The 25,100-nt window shown below is 35.6% G+C and overlaps 1 protein-coding gene across 3 annotated transcripts in view; it reads left to right on the top strand.

Moving 5' to 3' along the window:
• The window catches only part of RAB11FIP2 (RAB11 family interacting protein 2), a 32,066-nt gene extending 7,573 nt beyond the window's left edge, over positions 1–24,493 (top strand). The window contains exons 2-6 of one of the 3 annotated variants that reach the window (XM_071749521.1): positions 4,387–4,829; positions 5,536–5,998; positions 16,316–16,361; positions 19,837–19,980; positions 21,848–24,493. In XM_071749521.1, coding sequence (XP_071605622.1) covers positions 4,387–4,829; positions 5,536–5,998; positions 16,316–16,361; positions 19,837–19,980; positions 21,848–21,883 — 1,132 coding nt within the window. In that variant the 3' untranslated portion in view covers positions 21,884–24,493. Of the gene's footprint in view, positions 1–4,386; positions 4,830–5,535; positions 5,999–6,414; positions 6,695–16,315; positions 16,362–19,836 lie in introns of those variants that run through there. The other 2 variants (XM_071749520.1, XM_071749522.1) reach the window with 2 other exon arrangements.
• The last annotated feature ends 607 nt before the right edge of the window (positions 24,494–25,100 follow it).

Here is a 25,100-nt window from a genome sequence, read left to right as displayed (position 1 = left end):
AGTGGTTTTGGAGGCTGCTGAAGTTGAAGTGTATAATTGAAGTGTAATTAAAATGTAATTGAAATTACATGGTGGATTTCCTTAGCCATACTGTCAGCCTATCCTGCTCACTGTTCCATGTTGAGCAGAGTAGGTTGAGTGATGCTGCTTCAAAGGAGAGAGAGAGAGAGGGCTGAGGCTTGGGACTGTCAAATTCCATGGCAGATTTGGAGGATAAGACACCATGACATTAGCTTGCTGCTGTTTGGGGAGGAGAAACAAGGTACTGATTTCAAAATACTTGTTGAATGCAGGATGAAAATGCTATGAAATAGTGTAGATAGGCAAAAGTGAGCTGAAAAAACAAGTTCATGGGAAGAAAATTAAATCAGAAAAGGGGAAGCAGTAGAACAGTTGAAGAAATTGCATTGAAAAAATGTTTGTAAATAAGCTGTTTAGATGGAATAGGCAAGCCAGAATTTTTTAACTTGTTTGTTTATACTACAGTTTTCTCTTTCACTCTTCCCATCTACCTTTTCTAAGCTGCCAATCTCTGCCAATAGCATGCCATTCACTTTAGTGGGATGCAGAAGATGGTGACACTTTTTCTTACAAATAAGAGGGTTTGCTTTTTCCATCCCTAACTGTAGGTATGGCCAAAACTGAGTAACTTTGTCGTGGTTAGAAAATAGCCATGTTTCTTCAGGTAGGGGTTTATTCAGGTAAGACTTTAATCAGGGCACATTCAGCAGCAGAATTTTTCCTGTCCAGCCCTGAATCTTGATCTTCTCTTTTATTTGTTAAAAAAAAAAGTGTCAGCATACAGAGTGGCAATTTATGTATTACTTACACAATAAAAATGGTCAGAAACCTGTGCAAGACAGGCAAAGCCCATTAGCACACTCAAAAACAGATGAGAAAAAGCAGCAAAGGTTGCTCTGATGGAAACCATAGAAGAAAAGTCAAAATTAGAGGGTGTATGGAGGACTTTGCCCTAACAGAACATGTGAAGGTGAGAGCAAGAAGTATGAATGTGATTCAGAAGGCAACAGGGATTCCTTTGAAGTTGGGAAAATTTGCCAGACTTTGTACAAGGTCTGTTTAAATAAAGACTGTCTGCAAGACTGGATGTAATATTTGGTTATTAAATAAAAGGGCATCTGCTCTCATAAAAGCCACCCTGTTTTGTTCATGTATGCTATTGGCTATTTTCCTACTTTGTACAGGCTTTCTATAGAATAAGCTCATGGCAGCCTGACAAATGGAGCATTTATTGTGGCTAAAAGTACTGTAAACAAAACCAAAATAGCAAGTTTTATTGGCTTTTATAATACATTACAATTTTTAAAATTGGCAGTGGTATAGTGGAATTTAGTATTTTAAGACCCAAATGTTGTTATCTGAAAACAGTGGACTTCATTTTCCAATTCTTTTTTTTTTTCTTTCTGTTATACACAGTGCTGGTTTTTCTATTTGTTGCTCACGCCCATATGTTGTAGAAACAGATTCTAATAAGAAACATTTACAGACTCAGTTGCTCACTCACGTGCAGTTCCACACAAATGTGTTGCCTGCATTTGTTCTCATCTGTTTAGAAAAGTAATTATTTGCCTTTGAATTTGAAGAAAATCAGTATTTGAATCTGCTTCTCATATTGTCTTGTTATGAGCTGAAGCATATGGAACCTTCATTAAAACTAAAACAAGATAAATTCTCCAAGGTAACAAAGAAACCTCCTTGAAATGCCTATGAAAATTAAATATCTGTGTTTTATATGAAGATTTGATCCAGCAATCACTATTCAAATAGAAATTCCACTGAAGTCCAGAGGAATTCGCTGCAGTAAAGGGTTTATGATTAAATTCTGTTGGAACCAGTGGTAGTGTTGAACGTGGGCCCAGCAGGTATGGGGTCCAGTCCCTGATGCCACTGTGTTCTCTTAGGGTAAGGAAAGTTTCTTTGTTTTCCCAGCTGAATTTAAGCTTTTAGTGTCAAGTTCTTCTAAGTCTACTTTGTAAGCAAAGGCACAAGCTGCAAAGGCAATTTATTGGTTGTGTTCTGGGATTCTTCAGACCTGGTGAATGTCAAAAGCTGGGTCAGGTGAGTACTGATAGTGACACAGAGTGATTGCTGATTCATTATAAGCATGTCAATAATTGAGTTAAAGGAAGTTTAAAAAAAAAAAGGCTTTTCTCCATACACTTTTAAAAGAAAAGGCTTTTCTCTTCTTGTGCAAAAGCACAAGAATTTATGTCTTGATGCTGTTCTAAAATAAGCTAGCAAGTGTCGTATGTCAGTTCAAAGTTTCACTCATTCCCAAGTAGAAACATAGGAAAATTGAGAAGTCTTATCAGAGCTACAGCATTAATGTTTGTGACCTGTGAGGGAAGGGAGAAGAGGAATATGTTTTCTTACAGTGTAGGCTGAGCCATTAAATTTGAATGTCAAAAAGAGAGGTCCTCTCAGTCTGTTTAGCCTCTTAAAACACTCCTAAACCCTATTTGAATTTATGTTTCATGTGTCTAAGGAATCATGGTGAGAACTTTCTCAGTTTCAGGGTGATTTTTTGATGGGTTATTTTTTTCTGCACAAGCAAGAAGATCTGTCTGATCAAGAACTTGTTCACTAAGGCTGTGTATGGGGTTATTGATTTTAAGAAAATTATTAATATATTTCCTTTTAAAGAAGAGTTTTAAAGAAAGTTGGCTATCTTGTCTTCCAGTTTTTGTGATATTATATAGCACAGAAAAGATTTACTCTTGGTTCTGTTTTGTGTGTTTTCTGTAACGACTCTATAGATGACTTGAAGTGTTTCTGGAATCAGTTACCAAGAAGTGAAACATTATTAACTAAAAGGAAAAACGATCCATCTTCTTCAGACACATAACGTATTTCAGGTTTTGCATTTAATTTAAAATAGATAAGTGACATTACTTCACAGCAGAAAAAAAAACTTTCCTTCTAAAGGTTTAACTTTCTTCCTACTGGTTTTGACTTCTGGATCTACTGGTCTGCATTAGTGTTATACAGTGCCAGTACAGTCTGATATTTCTTAATTATTCTGGTTTAGGATGGGATATAAAATGTTTTGGACATCATTAAGCAAAAAACACCCCATAATACTCTCTATCTTTTGGTTATTTCTTTAGTGGGTCACTGCTAATATTTTTTCAAGTCAAAGAATAGTATCTCTGCCTAAAAGTTTGATTTCAGCTGTCACCTTTAAAATACGTATGAAATCTAAAAGGAAATTGAGGGTTATTTTCCTTCTTTCTACCTTGTTTTCAATATTTGTAGTATTGACCAATGCAGATGTAACTGCATAATCAATTTTGTATATGTGCTGATAGGTAATTTCATTTACTTGTCTCCAGTTCAAAAGTTCCATCGTGGTGGTGCTGCACTGTTGTGTCCATGTGTTTCACCTGACAGTGGGTTTAGAGCATTTCTCATTCAACCTTAAATAATCCCTGGTGTGTGTGTCCCCCCCCCTTTTTTTTTTTTTTTTTAAGATAGGAAAAACTATTGATGATGGTTGTGGAGGAGGAATTGTCTGTCAGTCATCCACGGGGCACAGTAGGGGGGGAATGAGACACTTGGATTGTGACAAAGCTTTTGCTGGACTTGGGGAAAAAAAGCATTCCTGGCTTTTTGAAACAGATGATCACACCTTTGATCTCTTTCCATGGAATTGGGGCTTTATGTCATGGTTCTGAAACCTGTGGAAATATTTCTGATGTTATTCCTTCTGGTGATCTGGCAAGGAAGGGTGTTAGATACACCTGCACACTCACTGTTCTGCCACTGGTGCTTGTGGAGTTGCCATCAATGTTAGCAGAGGTTGCAGCTACAGAACCAAAATATTCTCAGATATTTCTTAGCTAGAGCAGTTGACATAAAGCTCAACCAGTGGGTAGAAGGAAGGGACAGAGTGGGAAAATGTTTCATAGTGTATAAGCCTGAGCAAAATGAAAGGAGAAGAGAATGAAATATTTGCTATATAGCATATATCCAGGTGATACACTTAACTGCTAAAAAAAAGGACACTTGAAAAAATATCAAGTGCTCTTTTAAATAGCAAAATAAAATGTATTCTCATTTATAATTAACATAAGATACAAATTTGTCTTTATAAGCAGATGTGAGCCCATTAGCTTTGATGTAGTTTAGTCAGATGCCATGGAGTTGACTTTGGTTCTTGAAACAGGTCAACAGTGCAAAGAGGTTCATGCTTGCATAGCAATTTTTCCTGTTCAAATATAGACAAAAAAGTGCAGAAGTGTTTCAATTTTTGGTATGGAATTTGTGGTTTTTATTTTAAATTATGCCAGCCAGGTACATTAATCAGGGTTTAATGACTCTCCTCCAGAAAGCACTGAACTTAACTTGCTTTTTTTCTGCTTTTAGGTGGTTTCAACTGGAGTCCAGACAAGGGAAGAGAACTAAAGACAGAGGAGAAATAAAGGTCAATATTCAGTTTATGAGGAATAACATGACAGCAAGTATGTTTGATTTGTCAATGAAGGACAAAACCAAATCCCCTTTTGCTAAACTAAAAGATAAAATGAAGGGCCGGAAAAGTGATGGGACATTTTCGGATACATCCTCTGCCATCATCCCAAGTACTCACATACCTGATGCAAACATAGACATGTACAGTGGTGAAGTACAAATGAAATCAAAACCAAAAAGACCTTTCCTTTTGGGACCTCAGCGGCTGTCATCAGCTCATTCAATGTCAGATTTAACAGGATCACATGTCTCCTCAGAAAAAATAAAGCCTGGCACAGGTGGCTACTCTCATCTTTTCAGGCGTCAGCTAGAATCTTTTGGTTCAGTTGATGAAGGTGGTAAGTAAATCTCATCCTACTTAAATCTCCACATTTATAATTAACAGTTCACTGCTCTACTCGAGCACTCAAAGGGCTGTTCTTTAGTTCATGAAGAAATTAGAAGGCCAAAAAGTTAAGAATTATTGTTGGCCTTTTTTATTTTACTTCCATTAGTTGGTGGTAACTCATGAATGCATTTTCAGAGCATAAGGAATAATTTATATTGGTCATAATTGAGGATAACTTATTTCATATGTGAGAGTGTTGTAGTGAGGTATTGCATTGTAGAGGGAACTCTAGGCAAAATAAGGTCTTGTGGTTTAAAAAATGAAAATTCTCACCAAAGTTTTAAACCTGATTTGGATGAAGAATGAAAATACAGTGTTAATAGTTATTGTGCAGCAATAGACTACTGTCACTTTCTGGATTGACACACTAATCAAATCACAGCTGTCTTCTTTGTAGAACTTAAGTTTTCACACAGGAAAGTTTGCTGTGGTGTCTATCCATAAACATAACCACAAAGTTGAGGCCACAAATGTTTGGGGGTTTTTTTGTTTTTGTTTTTTTTTAAGATAGCTTAATTACTCAGCAGTGTTTTGGTCTGAGACTCAGTGGCAAAGCTTCTGGACCTAAGCTAAAATGGGTTCTCTGCATGTCATAAACTATGATATAATGTCTATAGTGTCTCATTGATAATATACTAATGACAGATTGTTTGCAGGGAGTCTAAAATCTCCACATAGAAGGACATTAAGTGTTGATACTTCTAAAATGAACCAGCTTGACAGCACAGTTGATGAAACTGCATCTGAAGCACAAAGTGACCCATTTACCAATGTGAGTGCTTCGTTACCCCAAAAATTTGCTACACTGCCAAGACAGAAGAATCCTTTTGAAGAAAGCCCAGCACCATGGGATCAAAACATAAGTCTGTTTTCCAAACCTGTGGAAATCAGAAAAGACAGTAAAAAAGAGAAAAAAGAGAAAGTTAGTCTTTTTGAAAGAGTGACTGGAAAAAAAGAGAGCAAGAGGTCAGACAAACTCAGCAATGGGGGATCAGACAGTTCTGCTGACTTGAAATCACCCGGTGCGTTTGGTGAGACTCATCAGGAGAGTTTTGATTATGATTCCACCAATCCTTTCATGACAAACTTCAAGCCTGCAAGCATGTTGCCATCTTCAAGGTAGGTTTTCAGTGTGTTTCAGTCTGATATCTTAAACTGTTAAATAAATAAAAATGTCGGATGTTGAGGAACACAGTTTTTGTGCTTTATATACTGTTGTTGCTTATATGGTTTTAAGTAAAAGTTACACACTTTTGATACTCTGCTCTTACTTCATTTTGAAGTTAGATTTTTATTACTAATGTAAGCTGTAAATGTTCTTGGGTACTTGGGTTTGTGGAAGACCTTGCTTGTGCTTCAGAATGGGTTCTCCTTGGAAGTCCTCTGCTTTCACTGAACACTCATTGCTAAATCATTGTGCTGCTCTAAGCCGCAGTTTTAAAGGGAAAAGCTTCAAGTGTGAAGGAAAGATGAAACAGAATAAATAAAAGGGGAAAGAAAATGAGAGTAGTGAAAACAAATCCTGTGGATATCAGCATTTCAGAGAAAAACTGGATTAAGACTCTGTACACTGAGGAACAAGAATTGACGACTCTTCTGTTTGGAAATGGGAGCACCCACATGAGCATTTACCATGCTTGAATTAATTCAGCTCCCTGTAGCCTTGCTGAGTTCCTGTGTGTTCAAGACTCTGCAGAAGGCAGCAGTCTATGTGCTAAGCAGAGTGCATTAAGTTACCAGGGGCTGATAAGAAACTTTGATTTAAATAAACCATTTTAATCTTTGACTATCAGCAGTTAACTTGTTTTCCTTAAACTGTGGGATAAATTTTTTTTTTTATTTCCTTTCTGGCTTTTCTTTGCCAGGGAGGAAAACATACATATGTGTGTGCATATATGTGTATTTATATATAGACACACATACATATGCACCCCCGACATTTATTGTTCCAAATGGATAATAATTTAAGCACTTAATTATTTACCTTTTGCTCATTTGCATACTCATTTTTTCCTGTATATTAATGCCGGAAATTATCAGTCCTCTTTTTTCAAGGTAATGATTAATTTCTATTAAATTACTTAAGCTTGGTAGAAATTTCATTTAAAATTAAAATACTCCAAACTGGAATTTCAAGGCCGTAAAATATGTCACTGCTTTAAGTTGAAAAAATGGTTCTAACAAATTTACCTTTTCCTTGTCTGCTTATTAATTGATGACATTTTCTTTAAAAAAAAAAAAAAAAAGTTTCTTGTTCTTGAAGATTTTTTAACAGAATGATCTTACTGTATCCCAACTCAGTTTTATTCATTGGTTATAATGCATGAACTCCTGATTTAAACTTAAAATAATTTTCATAACAAAAGTAACCATGGATGTGAATTGAGTAAGTGAACTGAAATGGAAGGGCTATTGGAAAGGTTTGGTCACTGGAAGCTACTACAGACTTAAGTGAATTATCTGCTGAGTGTCTTCTATGAGTCAAGTCAATTCCCAGTGTTTTAAATAACATGCTTACAGAAAGAGTCTCAGAATACTGTTTATTTAATAAAGAATTTCTCTAGATTAGAGTAAGGTTAGGATGTCACTTGGTTTGTCAGCAGTTAAACTTCCATTTAAATAAGCTCCTTTAAAGAGAACTAATTTAAATAACAATTAAAATTACATAGAATTAATTTTTTTAAATGAAAAAATATATTAAGAAGATGCTAGATATAAGTAGAGAAATCTTTTGAAGCTCTTGAATGCAGCAGATCTTGATAAATATAAATCTTAACAATAATCATGATGGAATTTTTTTTTCTTTATTTTGTAATTAAAAGGCTCATCACAGTGCCCATTCAGAAGGACTATAGTCATTTGTTCCCCCTCTTTGTATGAGCCTCTTTTAGTAGTTCTTGACTTCTCTGTAAACATAAACTTTTGATAAGAGAAACATCTATTCTGTTATTTTCAAAAAGCAAAAAATAGTAAACATTTTAACCTTTACTGTGAAACAGCTGTTATGGAATAATATTCAGCATGTAATAATTTAAGACAGAAGCTCTCAATTTTTATATGCTCAGGCATTATGCTCTGTAAGAATTTTTGAAAGTAATTTCACTTTCTTCCAAATGTGTCTGGTACTACAATATTCTTTTGAAGTAGAAACTAATACAAAATGTGCATATTTAATAAGTGTTCAGTTTAAGTTTACCTTTTATCTGTGGAGCATTTGTTGAACAGAATCCACTTTCAATTTTTCAAACTAGCAGTACACTGCAGAGCGATCTGTACATATCTGTGGGTACAAAATCAGTGAGATTGAGTTACAAATTTAGTATGCAGAAAGCATACGCAGGGAATTTAGACCTTTGAGTTACTTTTTATTTACTCAACATACTATTAAGCAGTTTTGGACGGAAACCATTTCCACAAGTAAACCAGGTGGTGTCTTTTTATTAAGGTGTGTCTAAAATCAGTGTTCTGGTGTGGGTGAGGAGTTTGCAGCTGGATCTCCCAGTTAACCCCCCACATAGCTGAGTCTGTGTTTGAATGGTGGGAGAGTCCTGGGGCATGTCCTGGATTCCTGTCTGATGAAACCCAACTGGAAGATGTATTCCAGCAGCACACTGTAGCCACAGAAGAGTTCTGAGTCTCTGGGACCATGCTGGAGGCAATGCAAAAAGAAAATAAACCAAACCAAACCCAACCTCTTCCCTGACTCTCAACAAAAATGACCAAATCCAATTATTTCATGTGCAGAGTGGGAAGGTCAGGTCCCTAGCACTGATGAACCTATATCTATAAAGAGGCTTTCCAGTGACTTGGCTGAGCTTTGGGCCAGGCTCAAGTCCACCATAATTAATGGTGTTTGGTGATGGTGATTAAGCAGTAATGATGTGGGGGAACATCCCAACCTGGTGACTGGTGAGCTGCAGAACAGGGTTGTGGAATAGCCCTTTGCCCAATCAGTCCTTAAGTGGTAACTGGCTGAGTGCATCCTCTGTCACTAATTACTCTTATTTACTAATTAAAACAATGAAGATAAATGTATCTTCCCATGTGTTTCTCAGCTGTTGATACAGAAAATGTAGAAGTTCAGCAGCATTTACAGAGTTTTTTTTTCCTTCCCCTAAAGGAAAGAAGTATCCCAGGGTAATATGAAAATCATTAATTTTAACTGCTACTATTTGCTATTAACCTTCCAAAGAAGGTCTAAGAAGTATTTTAGAAAAGCAAAACAAAACCTGCCTGGTTTGTGTCTAATATTTGTTGTCAGGAAATCACAAAATATGGATCCCTAATTTGTATTAATCTCTGCTCTGGCAGAAAATTGTTTTCTTTTGAGTAAATCTTTTAATTTCTCAGCTCCTGACCTATAAAATGAGGATGATGTTTTGTTACCTCTTTTGTTACCTCTTACAAATACTGTGTGGATAAATTCTGGATAAATTAGTATTTTTAAGGGGTTTATAGATATGCTATTGCAGTAGTATGTAAGTGTTAAGATTGGGAGTTTTTGTTGTCTGGTGTAGGTGCAATACAGATACTTATGAGCTGATTTCTTGATAATTTAAAAATGCTGCAGTCTCAGAGTGAAATATGAAACGCTGTTTTTACAAATATTACAAAATCTGTTAGTTCCACAGAATTTATACCATACAGCCAATGAAGAATTTCTAAATACACATTATATATATTTTAGCCAGCATTTCCCAACAACAGTTTTGTCCTCATACTTCATAATCCAGTGCTTTGAAACTTTTACCTAACATTCTGCTAAATTGCATTCATTATTACAATTACTGCCATTGTCATGGCTCTCAAGAAGTTAATTTGTACTCGCAAGCCACATGGATTTTCTACTGAATACAGTTAAGGAAATCTAGGGTACTCCTGGAAAACAAAGATTGTTTTGTGCTGTGACCAACCCTTGCACATCCTTTCTCTGAAAATTGTTTGTGTTTAGGAAAATGCACTACAGTAGGCTCGTAAACCAATGTGAAAATTTCTCAATTTACACCACTTGACAAGTGCTAAAAGAAAAGCATCTCTAATTTTAATGTGTTATTAGGACCTTTTTAGAGAGATTGTACAAGTTACTAACAAGGTCCTCTGAGACAGGAGACGGGTAATTAACAAGACCTACAGAAAGAGAGTTTAGGTAATTAACAAGATCGGAGGCAGTGGACACAGGGAAACAAACAGTCCGATATTTAAAGCTGACAGGTTGTTACTAATCTGATCAAACTCCAGATCTAGGAAACTGAACTGATAGATGTTTGGAAGCTTTCTAAGAATACACTGTATAATAACATATATGTACGTACACACAATATAAGCATGTGTCTATATATAGGTATGTATACATGCACAGAGATTATATTAAAAAAAACATCTTTTAAAATAAATAGTTCAATCACCTAGGTATTTTTAAACTTAGAGAAGAGAAGGTGAAGCTTGTGCCTACATACTGGTTACACTTTATCCCAAGTTCTGGCAATAAATATCTGGAAGATGGAATAGTGGAGAAGGAAACATGCGTATTACTAGGATTCACTGGAGCAATTATGAATAAAGCTGATCACACACACACACACACAGTTTCATTGTAAGAATTAAGGATTAATGCTTGGGCTTTTTTTAGCATTCAGAAATGGTTCTGGAACTTGCAGTGCAAAATTCTACTTTAGGGTTGATAGATCTGTTTGGCTGACTTAAAGATCTCTAATAGTAGGGTCTTCTACTGGAGATGCTGGCACAATTTCTTGTACAAATGTTCTTTAATGGTTTCTTGAGAATAAAGCTTCATTAGGTTTTTTAGCACAACTGCCAAATAAAAAGAGGAATATCTAAATGCTTAAAACATTAACTTGTTAAAGTAAAACTGTTGTGTTCAGAAACTTAAATTTCAGTTGAGTACTCTGTGTAGGATCACTTTTGATACTAGAAAGTATTGTAAATCTTGATTAACAAATGAATTTGCTCAAGTAATGTGTCCATCAGTGTGGAAGTACAAGTGCCATTGTTTTAAGATACTTTTTTTTTTTTTTTTGGAAGGAGAAGGCTAGGATTCTGGTAGAGCTCATGAATGCAGCTCTGCGTTCCTCCTCTTCTCTTGGTCTCTCTCCAGCAGGATCAGACACCTCAGAGTTGGTCACCAGGCTATTGTGGATCCAAATTTATATCTGTTTGCAAAATGAAAGTATACATAAACCCAAAACTTTCTTAATGTTTTTTTTTTTGGTTATTTAAACTGAAAGTGTCTGTGCTTCAATATAATTGCAGTGTTGTGTTTCTGCTGCTCTAGATTGGAGTTACACGAGCTAGAAGAGAAAAGAGTACTTATTTAAAGAGCTTTCTGCCACCTTTAAAGAGCTCCACAGAGTTCATCAGTATACTCACAGACAATATCCAAATTAGTCTGTGTAAGAATATGTAGCTTGAGAACAAATAATTTGCAAAAAAAAATACATCTTACATTCACAGTTCAGTTCAGTTTCTTAACTCTTGGCATGAGGCTTTATAGTAATATTAAGAAATGGAGTGATAGCAACAAAACCTGATACTCTATTGTGTCCTCCTGGGATTACACAAACTCCAGAAGGCCTTGGAGAAGGGCTTGACAGCAAGACAATTTATATAGTGATGTGTCTTAAGTGATGTTCCCCAGAATCTGATTGGGAAAGAAATGGTAATATGCTTACTCCATACTTGCTCGGCTGCCAGACATGACAGTCATCCCTTCCAGAGTATAAAGTGATGTCTGCATTGCCAGGCACAGCAGGATAATAATATTCTATGGAAAGCAAAGTTTCTGAATTTCATTAACTATATCTGATTTTATTAATTTCTGTTTTATTTTTCTAGTGCCTTTCTAATAACTTAAACTGCATCGTAATATTTCAAGGTCTTGATGTGTGTTTTGAGAGTCCAAAGAAAAATGTGTAAGCAATGGAATGAGAATCAATCCAAAGACTGAGAAGTAGCAATAATTCTTTAGTAATTTTTAAATAATTTTTTCAAATATTTCAAAAATAGTTTTCAATTTAATGGAAAGTGAACAGGGTAGAGCTTTGCTTATAATTTGTATACAGATATTCTATATCAAAGGAGAAAAACTGAAAACTCACACTGGGTGCATAAGTATTTTGGTTATTTTTACAAGTTGTCAAGATGAATGAAGGTTTCAGTACTCTGAATAGTAAAGATTAATGTAAAGACCGTAGTTTAATTTCTAATGGTATTCAGTACAGTGATCATATAACTAATATGAATGGCTAAAGATAAGTAAAAAACTTGCTCCTTAAGAAAATGGGCTTTCCATACAGGATAATTTAGGGGTCTGATTCCCATTCATTATGTTGTCAGAGTAAATGGTTCAGGTGCTAAAATGTTTAAATCAGTTATAGGAAAGATTTTTTAAACATCGTTTTAATCGCTAGGCATTTCGAAGCTAAATATTTAAGCAGCCACTAGACATAATGTTTGAATTTTTAACCACCATTAAACTTCCAAAGACAAAATTACAAACTCCAGTCATAAACTTGAGCCTGTGATAATTCTAAAACTCAACTCCACTGTGTTGGTTTCTGTACAAACTGCAAATAATCAGCATGCAATGTAAGTGTTGAGCTACATCATGAAAAGTGGGTGTCACTAAAAAAAAAAAGCAAGTTTCATGTAGTTCTAATGAAATGTGTTTAAGTAGGGAAAATAACAAGGATGTATAAAGTAGTAACTTGTCATAATTATGAAACAGTCCACAGAAAACACTCCACAGAATCAGCATTATAGTATGTCTATCTCTGTTATTAGTTTATTCTATTTTTATTTCTCCAGTAACATGGAAATAAAGAGAAGCTCTCATCTCAGTTGAGTAAATGTTAAATCCAAGCTAATAAAACCCCAGAAATTCAAATAAACTTTACTATTCAGTAAAAATATCCATGTAAAGAAAACACTGAAATAAAATAATGGATACAATTTACTCTGGTAAAAAAGCATCTTATGTAAAGTAACTGTTAAGGAATGTAATTGAATTCCCAGATGAGTGAAATGGGGGATATGAATAATTTCTGTGCTAGATTGACAAATCCATTCTATCTGTAGTGGGGCAGGGGCAATGTAGAAGGTGGGTGGCTTGGGTCACCTGCATAATCCTACTGCACCTGACTGAACCTGTGCTGGTGTGATTTACCTCCCTTATACAAGTTCCTAACTTGCTTGAAGATTGTTGGAGTGAATGAAGGTTTATTATCTGTAAGAGGAAACCATGGAGTGTCTGTTAAAAATCATTATTGGACCTGGGACATCACCTTGAGGTACCTGAGACTGCAAAGTGGTGGAGCAGGGGGTTTCTTGCTCTTCCTGGATGAGTGGAAGAGGTAGAAAAGGACTCGATTCCTTGAAATGGTGAAGAACACAGGAGCAAAAAAGTAAATGAGCTCTTCTCAGTGAACAGAAAGAGGAGTAGTCAAGCCAGTTTGTGTGTGTTGGAAGGTATGTCCAGTAAAGAGATAATTAGAATCTGATATAACAGCACCTGAGAGTTATGTTAATGACAGTGAGCCAGAGAAACCCAGTTTGATTTTAGTTCTTGGGGTGAAAAAGTCCACTTGCTGGAAAAGAATCTTTTTCACTGAGAAAATCTAGTATTTTCATAACTGAAGAATAGTAATTACTTTTTTTTTTTTACAATCACTGTGCACGGAAAACCGCACTCAAAAAAAGCTAAATTTTTATTTTTTCCAAGTTCCAAACGTAGTTTTTTCATACATCCACAGCAAAAGTTCCTGCCAATTTATTTGAACCATGGGGAAAAAAACAGAGGTGGGACTGCGACCAGCTTTATCACTATGAACTGTGATTGTAACAGAGAAAAAAAAAAAGAAAAAAAGAAAAAAAAAAAAAGACAGTATTTTTTATAATAGCTTAGATTTCAGAGTGCTCAGAGTGCTCTTAGGAAGTCAAGAAAATGGCTGCTTGTGGGATGCTTGTGATGAGTGGGCTGCGGTCCTAGGGAGGTGGTTTCTGCAAACTGCTACAAGTGAGGTGGGAACTTTAGGGGTGTGCTGTTGTGATCAACTTAAAAAATAAAACGTTCTCATGGATTTCAAAACACCCAACATGCAACTCCCTCCACAGTGAATTCCGTGCAGGGGGTGAGAGCCTGCATCTCCTCACGCTCACCTCGGGCTGGAAGCGCCGGCAGGAATCCCGGCGAGGCCGCCCAGCTCCCACCTCCCCGAGCAGACAGTCTGATTTAAAAAATGTTCCTGTGCAGTCTCAGCACCTGTTTCTTCCTCGAGAAGCAGGATATTTCCCACACATCTCTTTAAAATATGAGTAAGAGTGTTCATGGGTTTTCGGGTTTTTTTTATTGGTGAATATTTTGATAGTTTTCCATTTATTTGCTAGTGTAGTCACTTTATGTGAAATACCCAGATGTGCTCTTTTGTAATTGGTGTTGTGGTGTCCACAATGTTATAGAAATAGTTGCAGGGTTTTTTAGCTAATAATAATGATAAGAAAATATTAGTCTGTATTGTCAAGGATTTATATTTCTGATTTTCAAACACAGCTTTTTGCAGGCAGAACTGCTGCTTTTTTTTTAAGCTCCTGCAGTGAAAAAGCCCCAGACTTTATTTCACAGAAACAAAGTCATTCAAGGCAATGAAAGATCTTGCTTTTTTAACCTTTCAGAAAGTCACTCAGTTGAGCAGTCAGGCCGTATTATTCTATATCTTGTCTAACATGAGGAAACAGCCCCAAAAGAAAGATATCCCAAATTAACGCCACACTTCGTTAAATAGAGACATTCTTGGTTTTCACCAAGCTAATTCGATCCAGTTCAGTTAACTCTTTTTTTTTTTCTTTTTTTTTTTTTTTTTGTGCTTGGATCACAAAAGGCAGCCATGAATGAAGCAAGTTCATCATGGGTTTGACACATCAGTCTGGAACTAAAAGGCGGGCTGGGAGGGAGGGTTCCTGCCTTCAGCTCTCAGACAATGCCCCATGAAAGAGGCCCCTCATTCAAAACTGGTCTCTAGCAAACCAGGCAGACTGCTGCAGATCACTGTTACAAACAGGTATAATGGGAATTAGGCAGAATTTGGTTCATCAGACACCTCTTGATGTCTGGTTGTGACTGGTTGTGTCACCCTATCTTTATCCTCAGTCCAGCAGATGGTTCACTCAGCCACTGTATGAGCAAAAGAATGCCTACTTTGGATAGGAAAAATGATGTACAGAATTTAAAAAAAAAATGTAAAAAAGTGAAATGTAAAGGAATATACTTTTACAGAAAAAAAAATTGTGTACATAATTTAAAAGTTAAATTACAAAATTAAATTATGTCCCTTCCACTTTTACACCATAAAATACATGGCTTATAAATTCACATGACAGTGATGGACAGTCATAAAACTCACGTCTCTTACTGCTGCCTTTCAATTTAAAAAGTGTAAACATATTTTTGTAACTCTTTTTTGTAACTTTTGTATTATGCAGTCAGAAAAGGTTGTCTTAATAGGTGCATACAATCTAACAAAATAGTTTAGGCTGTGATGTGAAAGAATGGTGTCTGCTATGATACTGCCAAGCAATTAGTATTTGTGAGCCATAACCAAATTATGTACACATTCTCAGAGTTAGTTTTCTTTCCAAACTTGCTATAACAAGTACCTAAGAACACAGCAGCACTGATTTTTTTTTTTTTAAGGTATTTGCAAATAATGACATCAGCCTGAGAGAGCAGTGGACTGTTTCTTGTGCCTGACACTTTGACAGTGGCTGCTTTTCTCAATATCAGCTGCACTTTTGCAGTGAGGAAGAAAAGAAATCTCAATCCAACAAAATAATGACAAAACTTTGTTCTCTGGATATATGTGGAATAATCACTGGGTTTGTAAAATAATGGGTTTTTTACTCAGTTTAAGTATGAAACAAATGCTGCTGATAGAAAATGACTTTTCAGCTCTGATTTAAGCTGGTGATTTCACTGAGGTTTCCAAAGGACCATTTTTCCTCTAGCAGATTCTGTGAAAACTGGGAATGCAATGTAGTCTGTGGGGTTTTGTTGTTTAACAATTTCATCCCAGCTACCTTGGTTGCAGAATGTTTCATTTAAAGTATCTTTTTTTTCTTAGGTGCTCGAGGTAAGTTCCTTCTTTCCTTGCTTCCTTCCCTGCTTCCTTCCTTCCTCCCTCCTTCCCTCTTTCAAATAGTGTTGCAAAAAGAATATGGAAAACTCAGAAAACTTTAAACAGAGTATATGAAAATTTTCATTAACTTTCAATATTTCCCTACTTCTTATAAGTTCAAAAGATCAAGAAAATAATTCATATTAAATATTTTATAGCTGTATACCTAATTGATTAGTATTTTAGAGGAGATATTTTGGTCAGATTAAATTTGCACTGCTAATATTTGGGGCTTTGTTTTTTCCCACAGTTTTAATATGAATCCTTCTGGCATTGAGGGACTCAGGAAAACAGTGGTGAGTTATGAAGTGTTCTGGAAAGCCATCTGTAAATGCCAACTAATTGGTGCTTGACACAATATAAGCTTTTATTCTTGTTTAACCTCCTATAAGGAAATGTTGGGGATTTTTTTGTTTTTCTTTTGAGGTATCTAGAAAATCTAATTGGTAAGGTACAGCTTTATTATAAATTTGGAAATAGAGAAGAATTTTGCGTTCAATAGGCTGTTCACTTCTGGAATGATGATGTAGTGAAGAAGGAAAAAATTAGATCTTTGCACAGAAAGGAAAAAGAAAAGTGTTGCTTTGATGTATTCAGATGACTCTGAGAAGTGATTGTCAGGTGAGGAACTCTACACGAGGCAGCAGTGTATTAATTGAACTAATAGGAATTTCCCGTCACTATAATCAGAGACTTAAGGACAGTATTTTGATAGTTGATCAAAACAAAAGTAATAAACTGATACATGACAGCATTAGTAACACAGTAAATGAACAGCTTGCTGGAAAACATTAAAAATAGAAATGCTAGCAGTTATTCAAAATGCTCTTTTGACTCTAAAAGTACCTATGATAAATTCAATATTAAGAAAAGACCCCCAGAAAATGACACAGATATCCTGGTGTCTTTGTTGGAAGGAAAATGTGGTTTTACTAGAATTTATTCTGTTAATAAATGAAATCTTTAAAAGTGGGTTTGTTTTCAGTCTTTAAAAAAATAGCAAACAATTTCCACAGGCAAATATGACTTTGTACTGTTTGGTTTTTGCTGGTTTATGTAAATGACTTGTAAAAACATTTGATTTTATTGTAAATGCCCAAGTTTGTCTAATGTAAGTAACCGGTAGGAGATGTCAGAGCATATGAAGGCTGCCTTTGATCAGATAGTAAACTGAATTCTACCCAGCAGTTACTTAATCTCTGACAAAAAGCAACATCAAAAAATTGATTTAACTTAGCAGCTATTGTCTGTAAAGTAACCATAATTACAGTTTCTATGTGCTTGCAAATGTACTACCACAAACCATGTGATTTATTGCTGGTAAAAGCATCGGTTTAATTCTTTTAAGAACTAAGATGTGAATTGTTTTATTTAAAGGATTTAAAGGTGATAAAAGAAGTCCTTGATGATTTCTCTTTTGGAATACCAGCTATCCTGAATGTCAGTTGTAGGATTAGAAGGTGGTGCTCATTTAATACAATATACAAATTAAGGGGAGAAGAAACTCTATCTCCACCACAGTTTTGAATGAGACCATTTGATTTATTTCTTTTTTTTAATATTCCAGATTGCTTGCTGAAGCCTTTGAAGTAATTTATTATTAGGCTCTGCAATAATAGCCCTCACTGAGTTATTATATTTCTTCCTTGTGCATCACATTTAGTAATTATGTTTGTATGTCTTCTACTCTGGTGCCAACACCTGTCTCTGAAAGCAGTGTTTAAATGGGAGCAGTAGCCAGTTGAAAGGGCAGCCTGAGCTCTTTAAGGCCTAATTAAGAACTGAAAGGAAGATGAAGTAAGTAGGACAAAAGATGTGAAAGTAGCTTGGATGATATTCCCAGAGCAGAATTCCTCATTAGAACAATAAAGAGATGATCAGAGATTGCCAGGCCTTCATTTTATCTAACTCCATTTCCTCTGGCTGTCAGTGTGCACCCCAATGGTATTTCCTAGCTGACACAATTGCTCTTTGCTAGGCTTATTATTTAGAGGTTTTTTCCCCTAATAACTCATTATAAGTAGTCTTTTGTCATAAAATTTAGTAGCTGTTTTTGTTAAGATAGAATTGTTCCATCTACATTTAAGCATCATTTATTTGCTCATTTAAAATCATCTTAACTTTAATTATGTTTGTTTCTAAGTACTTGCAACCTTTCACTAGATTTTTTTTTTTTTTTTTGGTAATTAATGTGATAGGTTATTCCCCCAAAAAATTGATACGGAGCATGTGCATGGCAAAACATCTTTAAAGCATACATATTGCACACAATTTTCCATAATGATTAAAGAGATCATTGCATCTTAATTCTGTTCTTTTGCCAAATCAGAAAATTAGGAAGACTCTATATTTTAAACACGAAGGCATTAACAATGTCTTTTTCTAGTGTGTATGAAACTTTGTACCATAAAGGCGAAATTTTATTTCCTTCTTGTAGAAGGAAATGTGCTAAAAATATAATGACCACAGAATGAAGTTATTTTACGTGCTGGAAATCAGTTATTAACCAATTTATAAATTTCATCAAGCTAGGCATTTTAATAAAGGGTGAGTTATTGATCAGTTACATTGTTGTAACTTAATAATAATATAGTGTAAAGTACTGAATACACATACATAAGTGAGCCATTCAATGTCTCAAATATTTAGTAGTGAGAAACCCTTAAAAGCACTTATTTTCAGGATCTACCATTAGAATATAATTGATGGGAAGATGCTGATCAATCTGTCATACTTCAGCCTGTTTGCAGTGCTGCATCACTTTTATTTAGGTTTATTTGAAAACTTCAGGCACCTGCATATTTTAAAGATTTTACATATGACAATGTGTAAATATGGAGCTGTATGGAAACAAAAGGAATGAAAAGGAATGAAGAACGGAAAAGGAATAAATTAGGAATAAATATAACTTTATTATGATTTTTAGATGAGCAATTTGTATCTTTTTTAAGGACCCAAAAGCTATTTTGTGTGATTCTGCCCTGTTAGAGGTGCAGGATAGATTATTTTACCTAGATTATTTTGTTGAGGTTGTTTTACCCTGTTAGAAGTTCCGTATCTTTTCAAATATCTCAACTTCTGGTTGATCTAAAACTTACTGCTTTGCATGTCCAAGAGTGCTAATACTTTTATAAATCAACTCTCAGAGTCTTTTTCACAGTTTTACATTTCTGAGCATTTCATAATCTGGTTAGATAAGGTCACAGCTAATTCTGGACACAGAGTGAGGTGCTCAAGTCCACAGTGGATCTCATAGTGCACTTTGGTAAGGGGCCTCTTTGTCCATCTCTGTTAATACCTGCATGTACTGACTTATCAGGAATCACTACAGATTCTTTTTCTGCTGCCTAATTCTGAGCCTCTCCTGCTTTAAATCAAGCCAGCAAGTAAGAACACAGTATACAGGAGTACGTATTTCTGGTTTAAGTGCTCTGATATAAATAAGAAGCAGCCTTTTAACTTCATTTGAACTTTAAAACTGAAAGTTCTGTTCTGTGAGTCAGAGGCCTGAGAAAACCACTGGTGACTAAAAATAGTGAATGTGAGGCAGATGAGGGCTGATGTAATTTAAAAGTTGAGTAAATGTTGTGCTATAATACACTTAAAAGGGAAGAGCTCAGGGAAGTTACAGCAGGCCTTGAATTCCCAGGGCTTTCTCTTATTCTCCTAGAATTAAGGTTCCCACACAGTTGCTTTTCGAGAACAGACCTGCTAAACGTTCTTGTGGTTACTGCCCCAAAATCTCCTGTTTTTTCTTAAACTTATCTTTAGGATGGAAATCCTTTTGATGCCACTGCAGGATACCGCAACCTTACTTATGAAGAGGTTTTGCAGGAGCTGGTGAAGCATAAAGAGCAACTGAAGAAGAAGGACACTCATATTCGTGAGCTTGAGGATTACATTGATAATCTTCTGGTACGAGTGATGGAAGAAACACCCAGTATTCTCAGAGTGCCATATGAACCTTCTCGAAAAGCTGGCAAATTTTCCAAAAGTTAAGACAGTGATACTTGATGGTACTTTCTGCTGAATGTCTTAGAGGAGTGAGATCCCACTGCAAGATTTTGACTTCTCTCTATTCCTGTTCTTCTAAGAAACTCCAGGAATCAGGAGAGAACAGGAGTGTGGTGTGTGGGGGGTTTTTTGTTTTGGTTTGGTTTGTTTTTTTTAACTCCAAACACTAGCAGGGACTGCCAAAAGTAATCTTCTGTTAGTTTACCTTGTTAAATTTTTTTTTCCTTTTTGAAAATATCCTTAGGTACAGAATACTCACAGTAAATAATACACATTAAATATGTCCATGCAGTTTATATAACAGCTTAGTGTTCACCATGTGGCAGTTGCAGCTGGGAAGCTTCTGCTGTCGTGAATATTTTCTTGAATAATTATTGGCATTATGCAATATATCAATTCTGATACTACAGCAGGCCATCAAGACCACTGTTTTCAAGCCAACACAGTTGCTTTACTAAATCAAAGTGTGTTTTTTTGCAACAGAATCTCATTTGCACACACATTAGAGGAAAACAGTGGTGCACAATCTTTGGAGAGTAAATGCAGCATTCCATACGGTGTGCTTTTTGTAGAACAATGTAAAAAATACCATGCCATTTCAGTCCTGGCACATGCTGGAATCAGTTATTTTACACTTAAATGCTGAATTCTGTGTGTAATGGTTGAAGTTAGGTAGTGAGCTCATGACATGAGGTTGTTCTGAGGATCTTTTTTCTATGAAGTTTTTGCATGCTGTTTTTATATGTTGAAGTACTTTGGAAAGTGTTAAGAGAGTCAGAAGTAGGGCTGAAGAAAAGTATGGAATAAAGACATGAATACTTTGTTCAGCCAAAATCTGCTGCAGTGAAAATGTATGAGAAATGAACAGGCTGAATTAAATAGACATGGTAATTCAAAAGATGTAGAACTGCCTCAATTTAAGGTTGAGTTTCACATGGTATATATCATGTTTTTTTAAAAATCTTAGGGCAAGAAAGTGTATGCCTTTAGAAATAGGCTGTGTTGCTTAAACACATATAGAGTATTTAGAAAGGCTTTCCATTAAAAAAAAAAAATCTATTCCTTGTAAATACTTGGAAAAGTCAGTTTTCATTGAGGCAAATGAAAGAAGAATGTAGTAAATACCTTCCTGATCATTTAATAGTTGTTTGTAAAATGACAGATGAAAAAAGTATCAAATATTCAATAATTTGAAAAAATATAGTGGTGACCATATAACGGGAGAATTCTGTAGGAGAATCCTCACAATATTAACATAAATAGATTTTATTTTTAATCCGCTTCACAAGTGTCTCACTGGGGTCGTCTGATGCTCTGAAACAGTAAGGCTATTTTTAAAAAGTACAGAGCATAATTTAGATTGGAATTTAAGAAACCTGACTGTATTCTCCTTTTTTTTTTCCTGCACCTGATGTGTTTTCTTTCTTACAGCACCATGTAATGGCTTTTGCTGAGGAAGAAAAAAATTATTGGAATTAAATTCTGATTTTTTTTTTTTTTTTTTGTTGTAAAAGATGTAAATATCTTTTCATTTTTTAACTGAAAGAAATTAGGAATATCTTGAATAATTTTAATCTGGAAAAGTAGAAAAATTTTATTATCTGAATGCTTTTGACAATGCTTGTATTTTGTGGTAGTACAGAACCATTCCTTTTAGAAAAAAAAAACCCTTTGTACAGTAATTCTCAGATTGAGTTTACTCCTTTTTTGCTTTTTCTTCTGTTCTTCCTTTCTTTTTCTTCTACTTCGTTTTCTTCTTCACTTTTAGGAACTACCTCCCCTCCCCCTAGTGCTTTGTCCCTAGAATTTGTGCAGTTTGAGTGTTCCCAACCCAGCATTGGGATCCCTTAGCATGGAGCTTTGTGCCTGGATGGAGCCTGGGTGATTGGAGCCTGGGTGACTGGGGCACAGCAATGGGCCCACTTCTTCAGGGAGTCTCTCTTTTGTCCGCCTGAGGATTTATCAGGTTTGGTACCTCACAAAACCACATGGATGTTCTTTTGACCCACTTCAGATCTCAGTGACTGTAAGTTTGTTGTAATCTGTTTAAAGTGCCAAAGGTTATGTACCAAGTTATGGTACGCTTATTGTTGGAAGTTAGGGTTTACACTCAATTAGGTTTTAATTTCCTAATTACACCAAGATGTATTTCACTTACTCAGTATTTCCATAGAAGTTTTAAAACATTTTCAAATGTTTGGCCGAAGCAAATTCTTTTCTCCTATTGTTAATGGGGGAGTGTTGTGCAATTGTTTTGAATTCCAGAGTCTTTTTCAAACTAACTGGTATGAGACCATCTGTAGTATTTACAACTCTTAAATCATCCACACCAATGGGGTTTAACAAATAAACCAGCCAGAGAATAGGCTCCAATGACTTTTCACTTGCAAGCCAACTTAGAATTATTAAATTAAGCTCAACTATATTTAGCACCTCTGAAATCACTTCTTTTAGAATGTAAATGTAGAATATCAAACTGCATAATTGACTCCACGCAGATCATTTGACATATTTGCATACCAGGAATGATAAGCAGATTAAAGGTAGCGAAAAGATCAATTTTTGTGCATAAGGGAAGAAATTTAGTGAAGCTTTGAATGTGCTATCTAGGCTTTATCTGATCTGAAAGTGAATAAAAGCACCTTTTGTTTCTAACACTTTATCAAAAAGGGGAGAATGACAAATACAATTTAGGAAAAGGTAAGGTACTGAGAGAGGCAAAATAGGACACCTACAACTATGGAAGTATTTTTATAGTGTTCCTAGGCATAGGCTGCTTTTGGAGCAATTCTTGAAAGATTACACATGTCATTTTCTGCTTAGAAAGAAAATTTTAACTTTTTTCTTTATGTTGAGATTATTTTTGAAAAACATCATGACCCCACATGTATTTTTTGAATCATGCACCTTTCAAATGAAATAATTTAATACAGAATGAATTATATGCTGAAAACAAAGAAAGTTCTTTTTCTCCCAAAACATAAAATTGCAAACTTTTTTGCAGCTCATTTTAAAATCATAATGATTTGCCATTTAAAATTTGTTTTTCATGCCCTTTAAAATATAGACATGAGAATTGTGGACATCTCCACATTGTTTTGATTTTTTTTCTCTCAAAAATAAGTTTTAAGAGTTCATGCACACACTATACTTTGTAATATCCTTTGAAGTGTATCCTCTGCTCATTGCCATGTACTTTATTTACTTTAAAGAACAAATATTAAGGCCATACTTTAATGTTGTAGGTAAGGAATTTAAACTTTCTGCCACTCAAGAAAGATATTTAATATTTATATATGTTACCTCTTGCTGCTGTATTTTACGTTTAGCTTGGTTTTCCCCCCACTAATGAATGTAGCACTCTCCATAGATTATACATAACTACATTTATTGCTCTTGGCTCTGTATCAAGAATTATTTGTAATTTTCCAGCTGTGAAAATGTTGCCTTGCATTTAGAAAGCTTTCATGAGTTGGGAACCTAGAGGAAGTCCTACTCATTAGGTACCAGTCTGCATTTCTTTCTGCACAGGAGGCCCTTTCTCAGATGCATCATAAAACAAGCAGTGCTGCTGTCTTAATATGTTTGTTGCTGCTCTGGAGAATTTCTTGAAAGAAAACTTACTGTCCTGCATCAAGTCTGGAGAGTAAGCTCCTGCTTTCTTGCTCTTTGTGTATCCATCACTGTTGTAGCTATGATAGAGGCATTAGCTGTGGGCTTTTTCACCTGTTGATATTTAATGTTGACCAAGTTCCTCTCTTTGAGGTCCACGATGAAGGATGTGGCAGTGCTGCTGTGCTGATGATGCTAGATTTAAGGGTCTGTCAGCACTTTCAGTGTGAAACCCTATTTTCAGGGATTTAGAATTTCTAAGTGTAAATACAATCACTGGAAGGATTTAATATGCAATAGGTAGCACTTTTCATTTGTTAATGAAGGGGTTTGAGATTAGTTTCTGTTGAAAAAGCCCTGGTCTCCTAGAGCATGGTGGGCATTTGCTTTATGTTTTGTAATTTGTACATTGACAAAGCCCCTGTGTGTTACAAGAGGTGGAGCCCTTCCTACCTATCCTAGAAGCTTCCAGCTGTATTACAATGTACTGTGAAAAGCTGAAGATCCAGGTTATATAGGAATTCTGTAAGAGATGTAAACATTACTTATAACTTAAAGGTTGATTCTGTCTTGTGCAGTCAAGGGTAGCTTGCCTGCATTTGATGATGGTAAAGAATCACAACTGTGTGCACATGTGAGAGCTGTGAACTGCAAATGCATGAAGGAATTTATTTTCATTTCATTGTTACAACTTCTGATTCCTTCCGTTTTGATTCCAATGTTACCTGAATCTTTTGATTTCTGTTCATGAAATAAATATTGCATGTCTAACACTAATAAAGCACCACGATGCACTATCCCAGTATGTCTTGAATCGTGATAATTCATCTGTGCTATGCCAAGCATGCAACTCCAAAACTGCACTTGGGGATGTGTTTGGGAGCAGGGTTAAGGCTCTCAGACAGCAGAGAGGTGTTTCCTTAAGGACAGCTCTAAATGAATATCCCAGCTGTTTTGCAGGGCAGCCAGTAAGGGAACTGTCATCCAAGTAGTGTCCAAAACTTATAATTAATGAAAAAGAATGTGCATAATGTGCTAATACCTGTGTCTTTTTTATATGGCAGCTTCAGTCTCTTAAAATCCACCAGTCCTGAGGCTGCCATTGTGTAAATATTACAAGGAGATCTTTGGCCCTGCAGGCCAGGGTGGCATTAAGCATCAGCACAAGCACCCTGCAAATTTTGATACAGAAAACATGATGCATATTTCTCTTCCTACTTGAGAAAATAAAACCCAGGCAGAATTACTGAAAACTGGAGCCTTTCCCCACACCTCCCTGCCCCAGACGTGTTTTTTCAATGCTCCCACAAGTTTTTCAACACTTTTCTCAGGAAAAAAAAAAAAATATGCTTTTTTGCCTGTCTTCTTTTCCTCCTCTTTGAGGCAGCAAGACAGTAAAGTGTCTCCTG

Source organism: Heliangelus exortis, chromosome 7 (assembly GCF_036169615.1).
Source record: "Heliangelus exortis chromosome 7, bHelExo1.hap1, whole genome shotgun sequence".
NCBI classification, from domain to species: Eukaryota; Metazoa; Chordata; class Aves; order Apodiformes; family Trochilidae; genus Heliangelus; species Heliangelus exortis.
The sequence above is the reverse complement of the archived record's forward strand: the minus strand, read 5'-3'. Positions and strand labels throughout refer to the sequence as shown.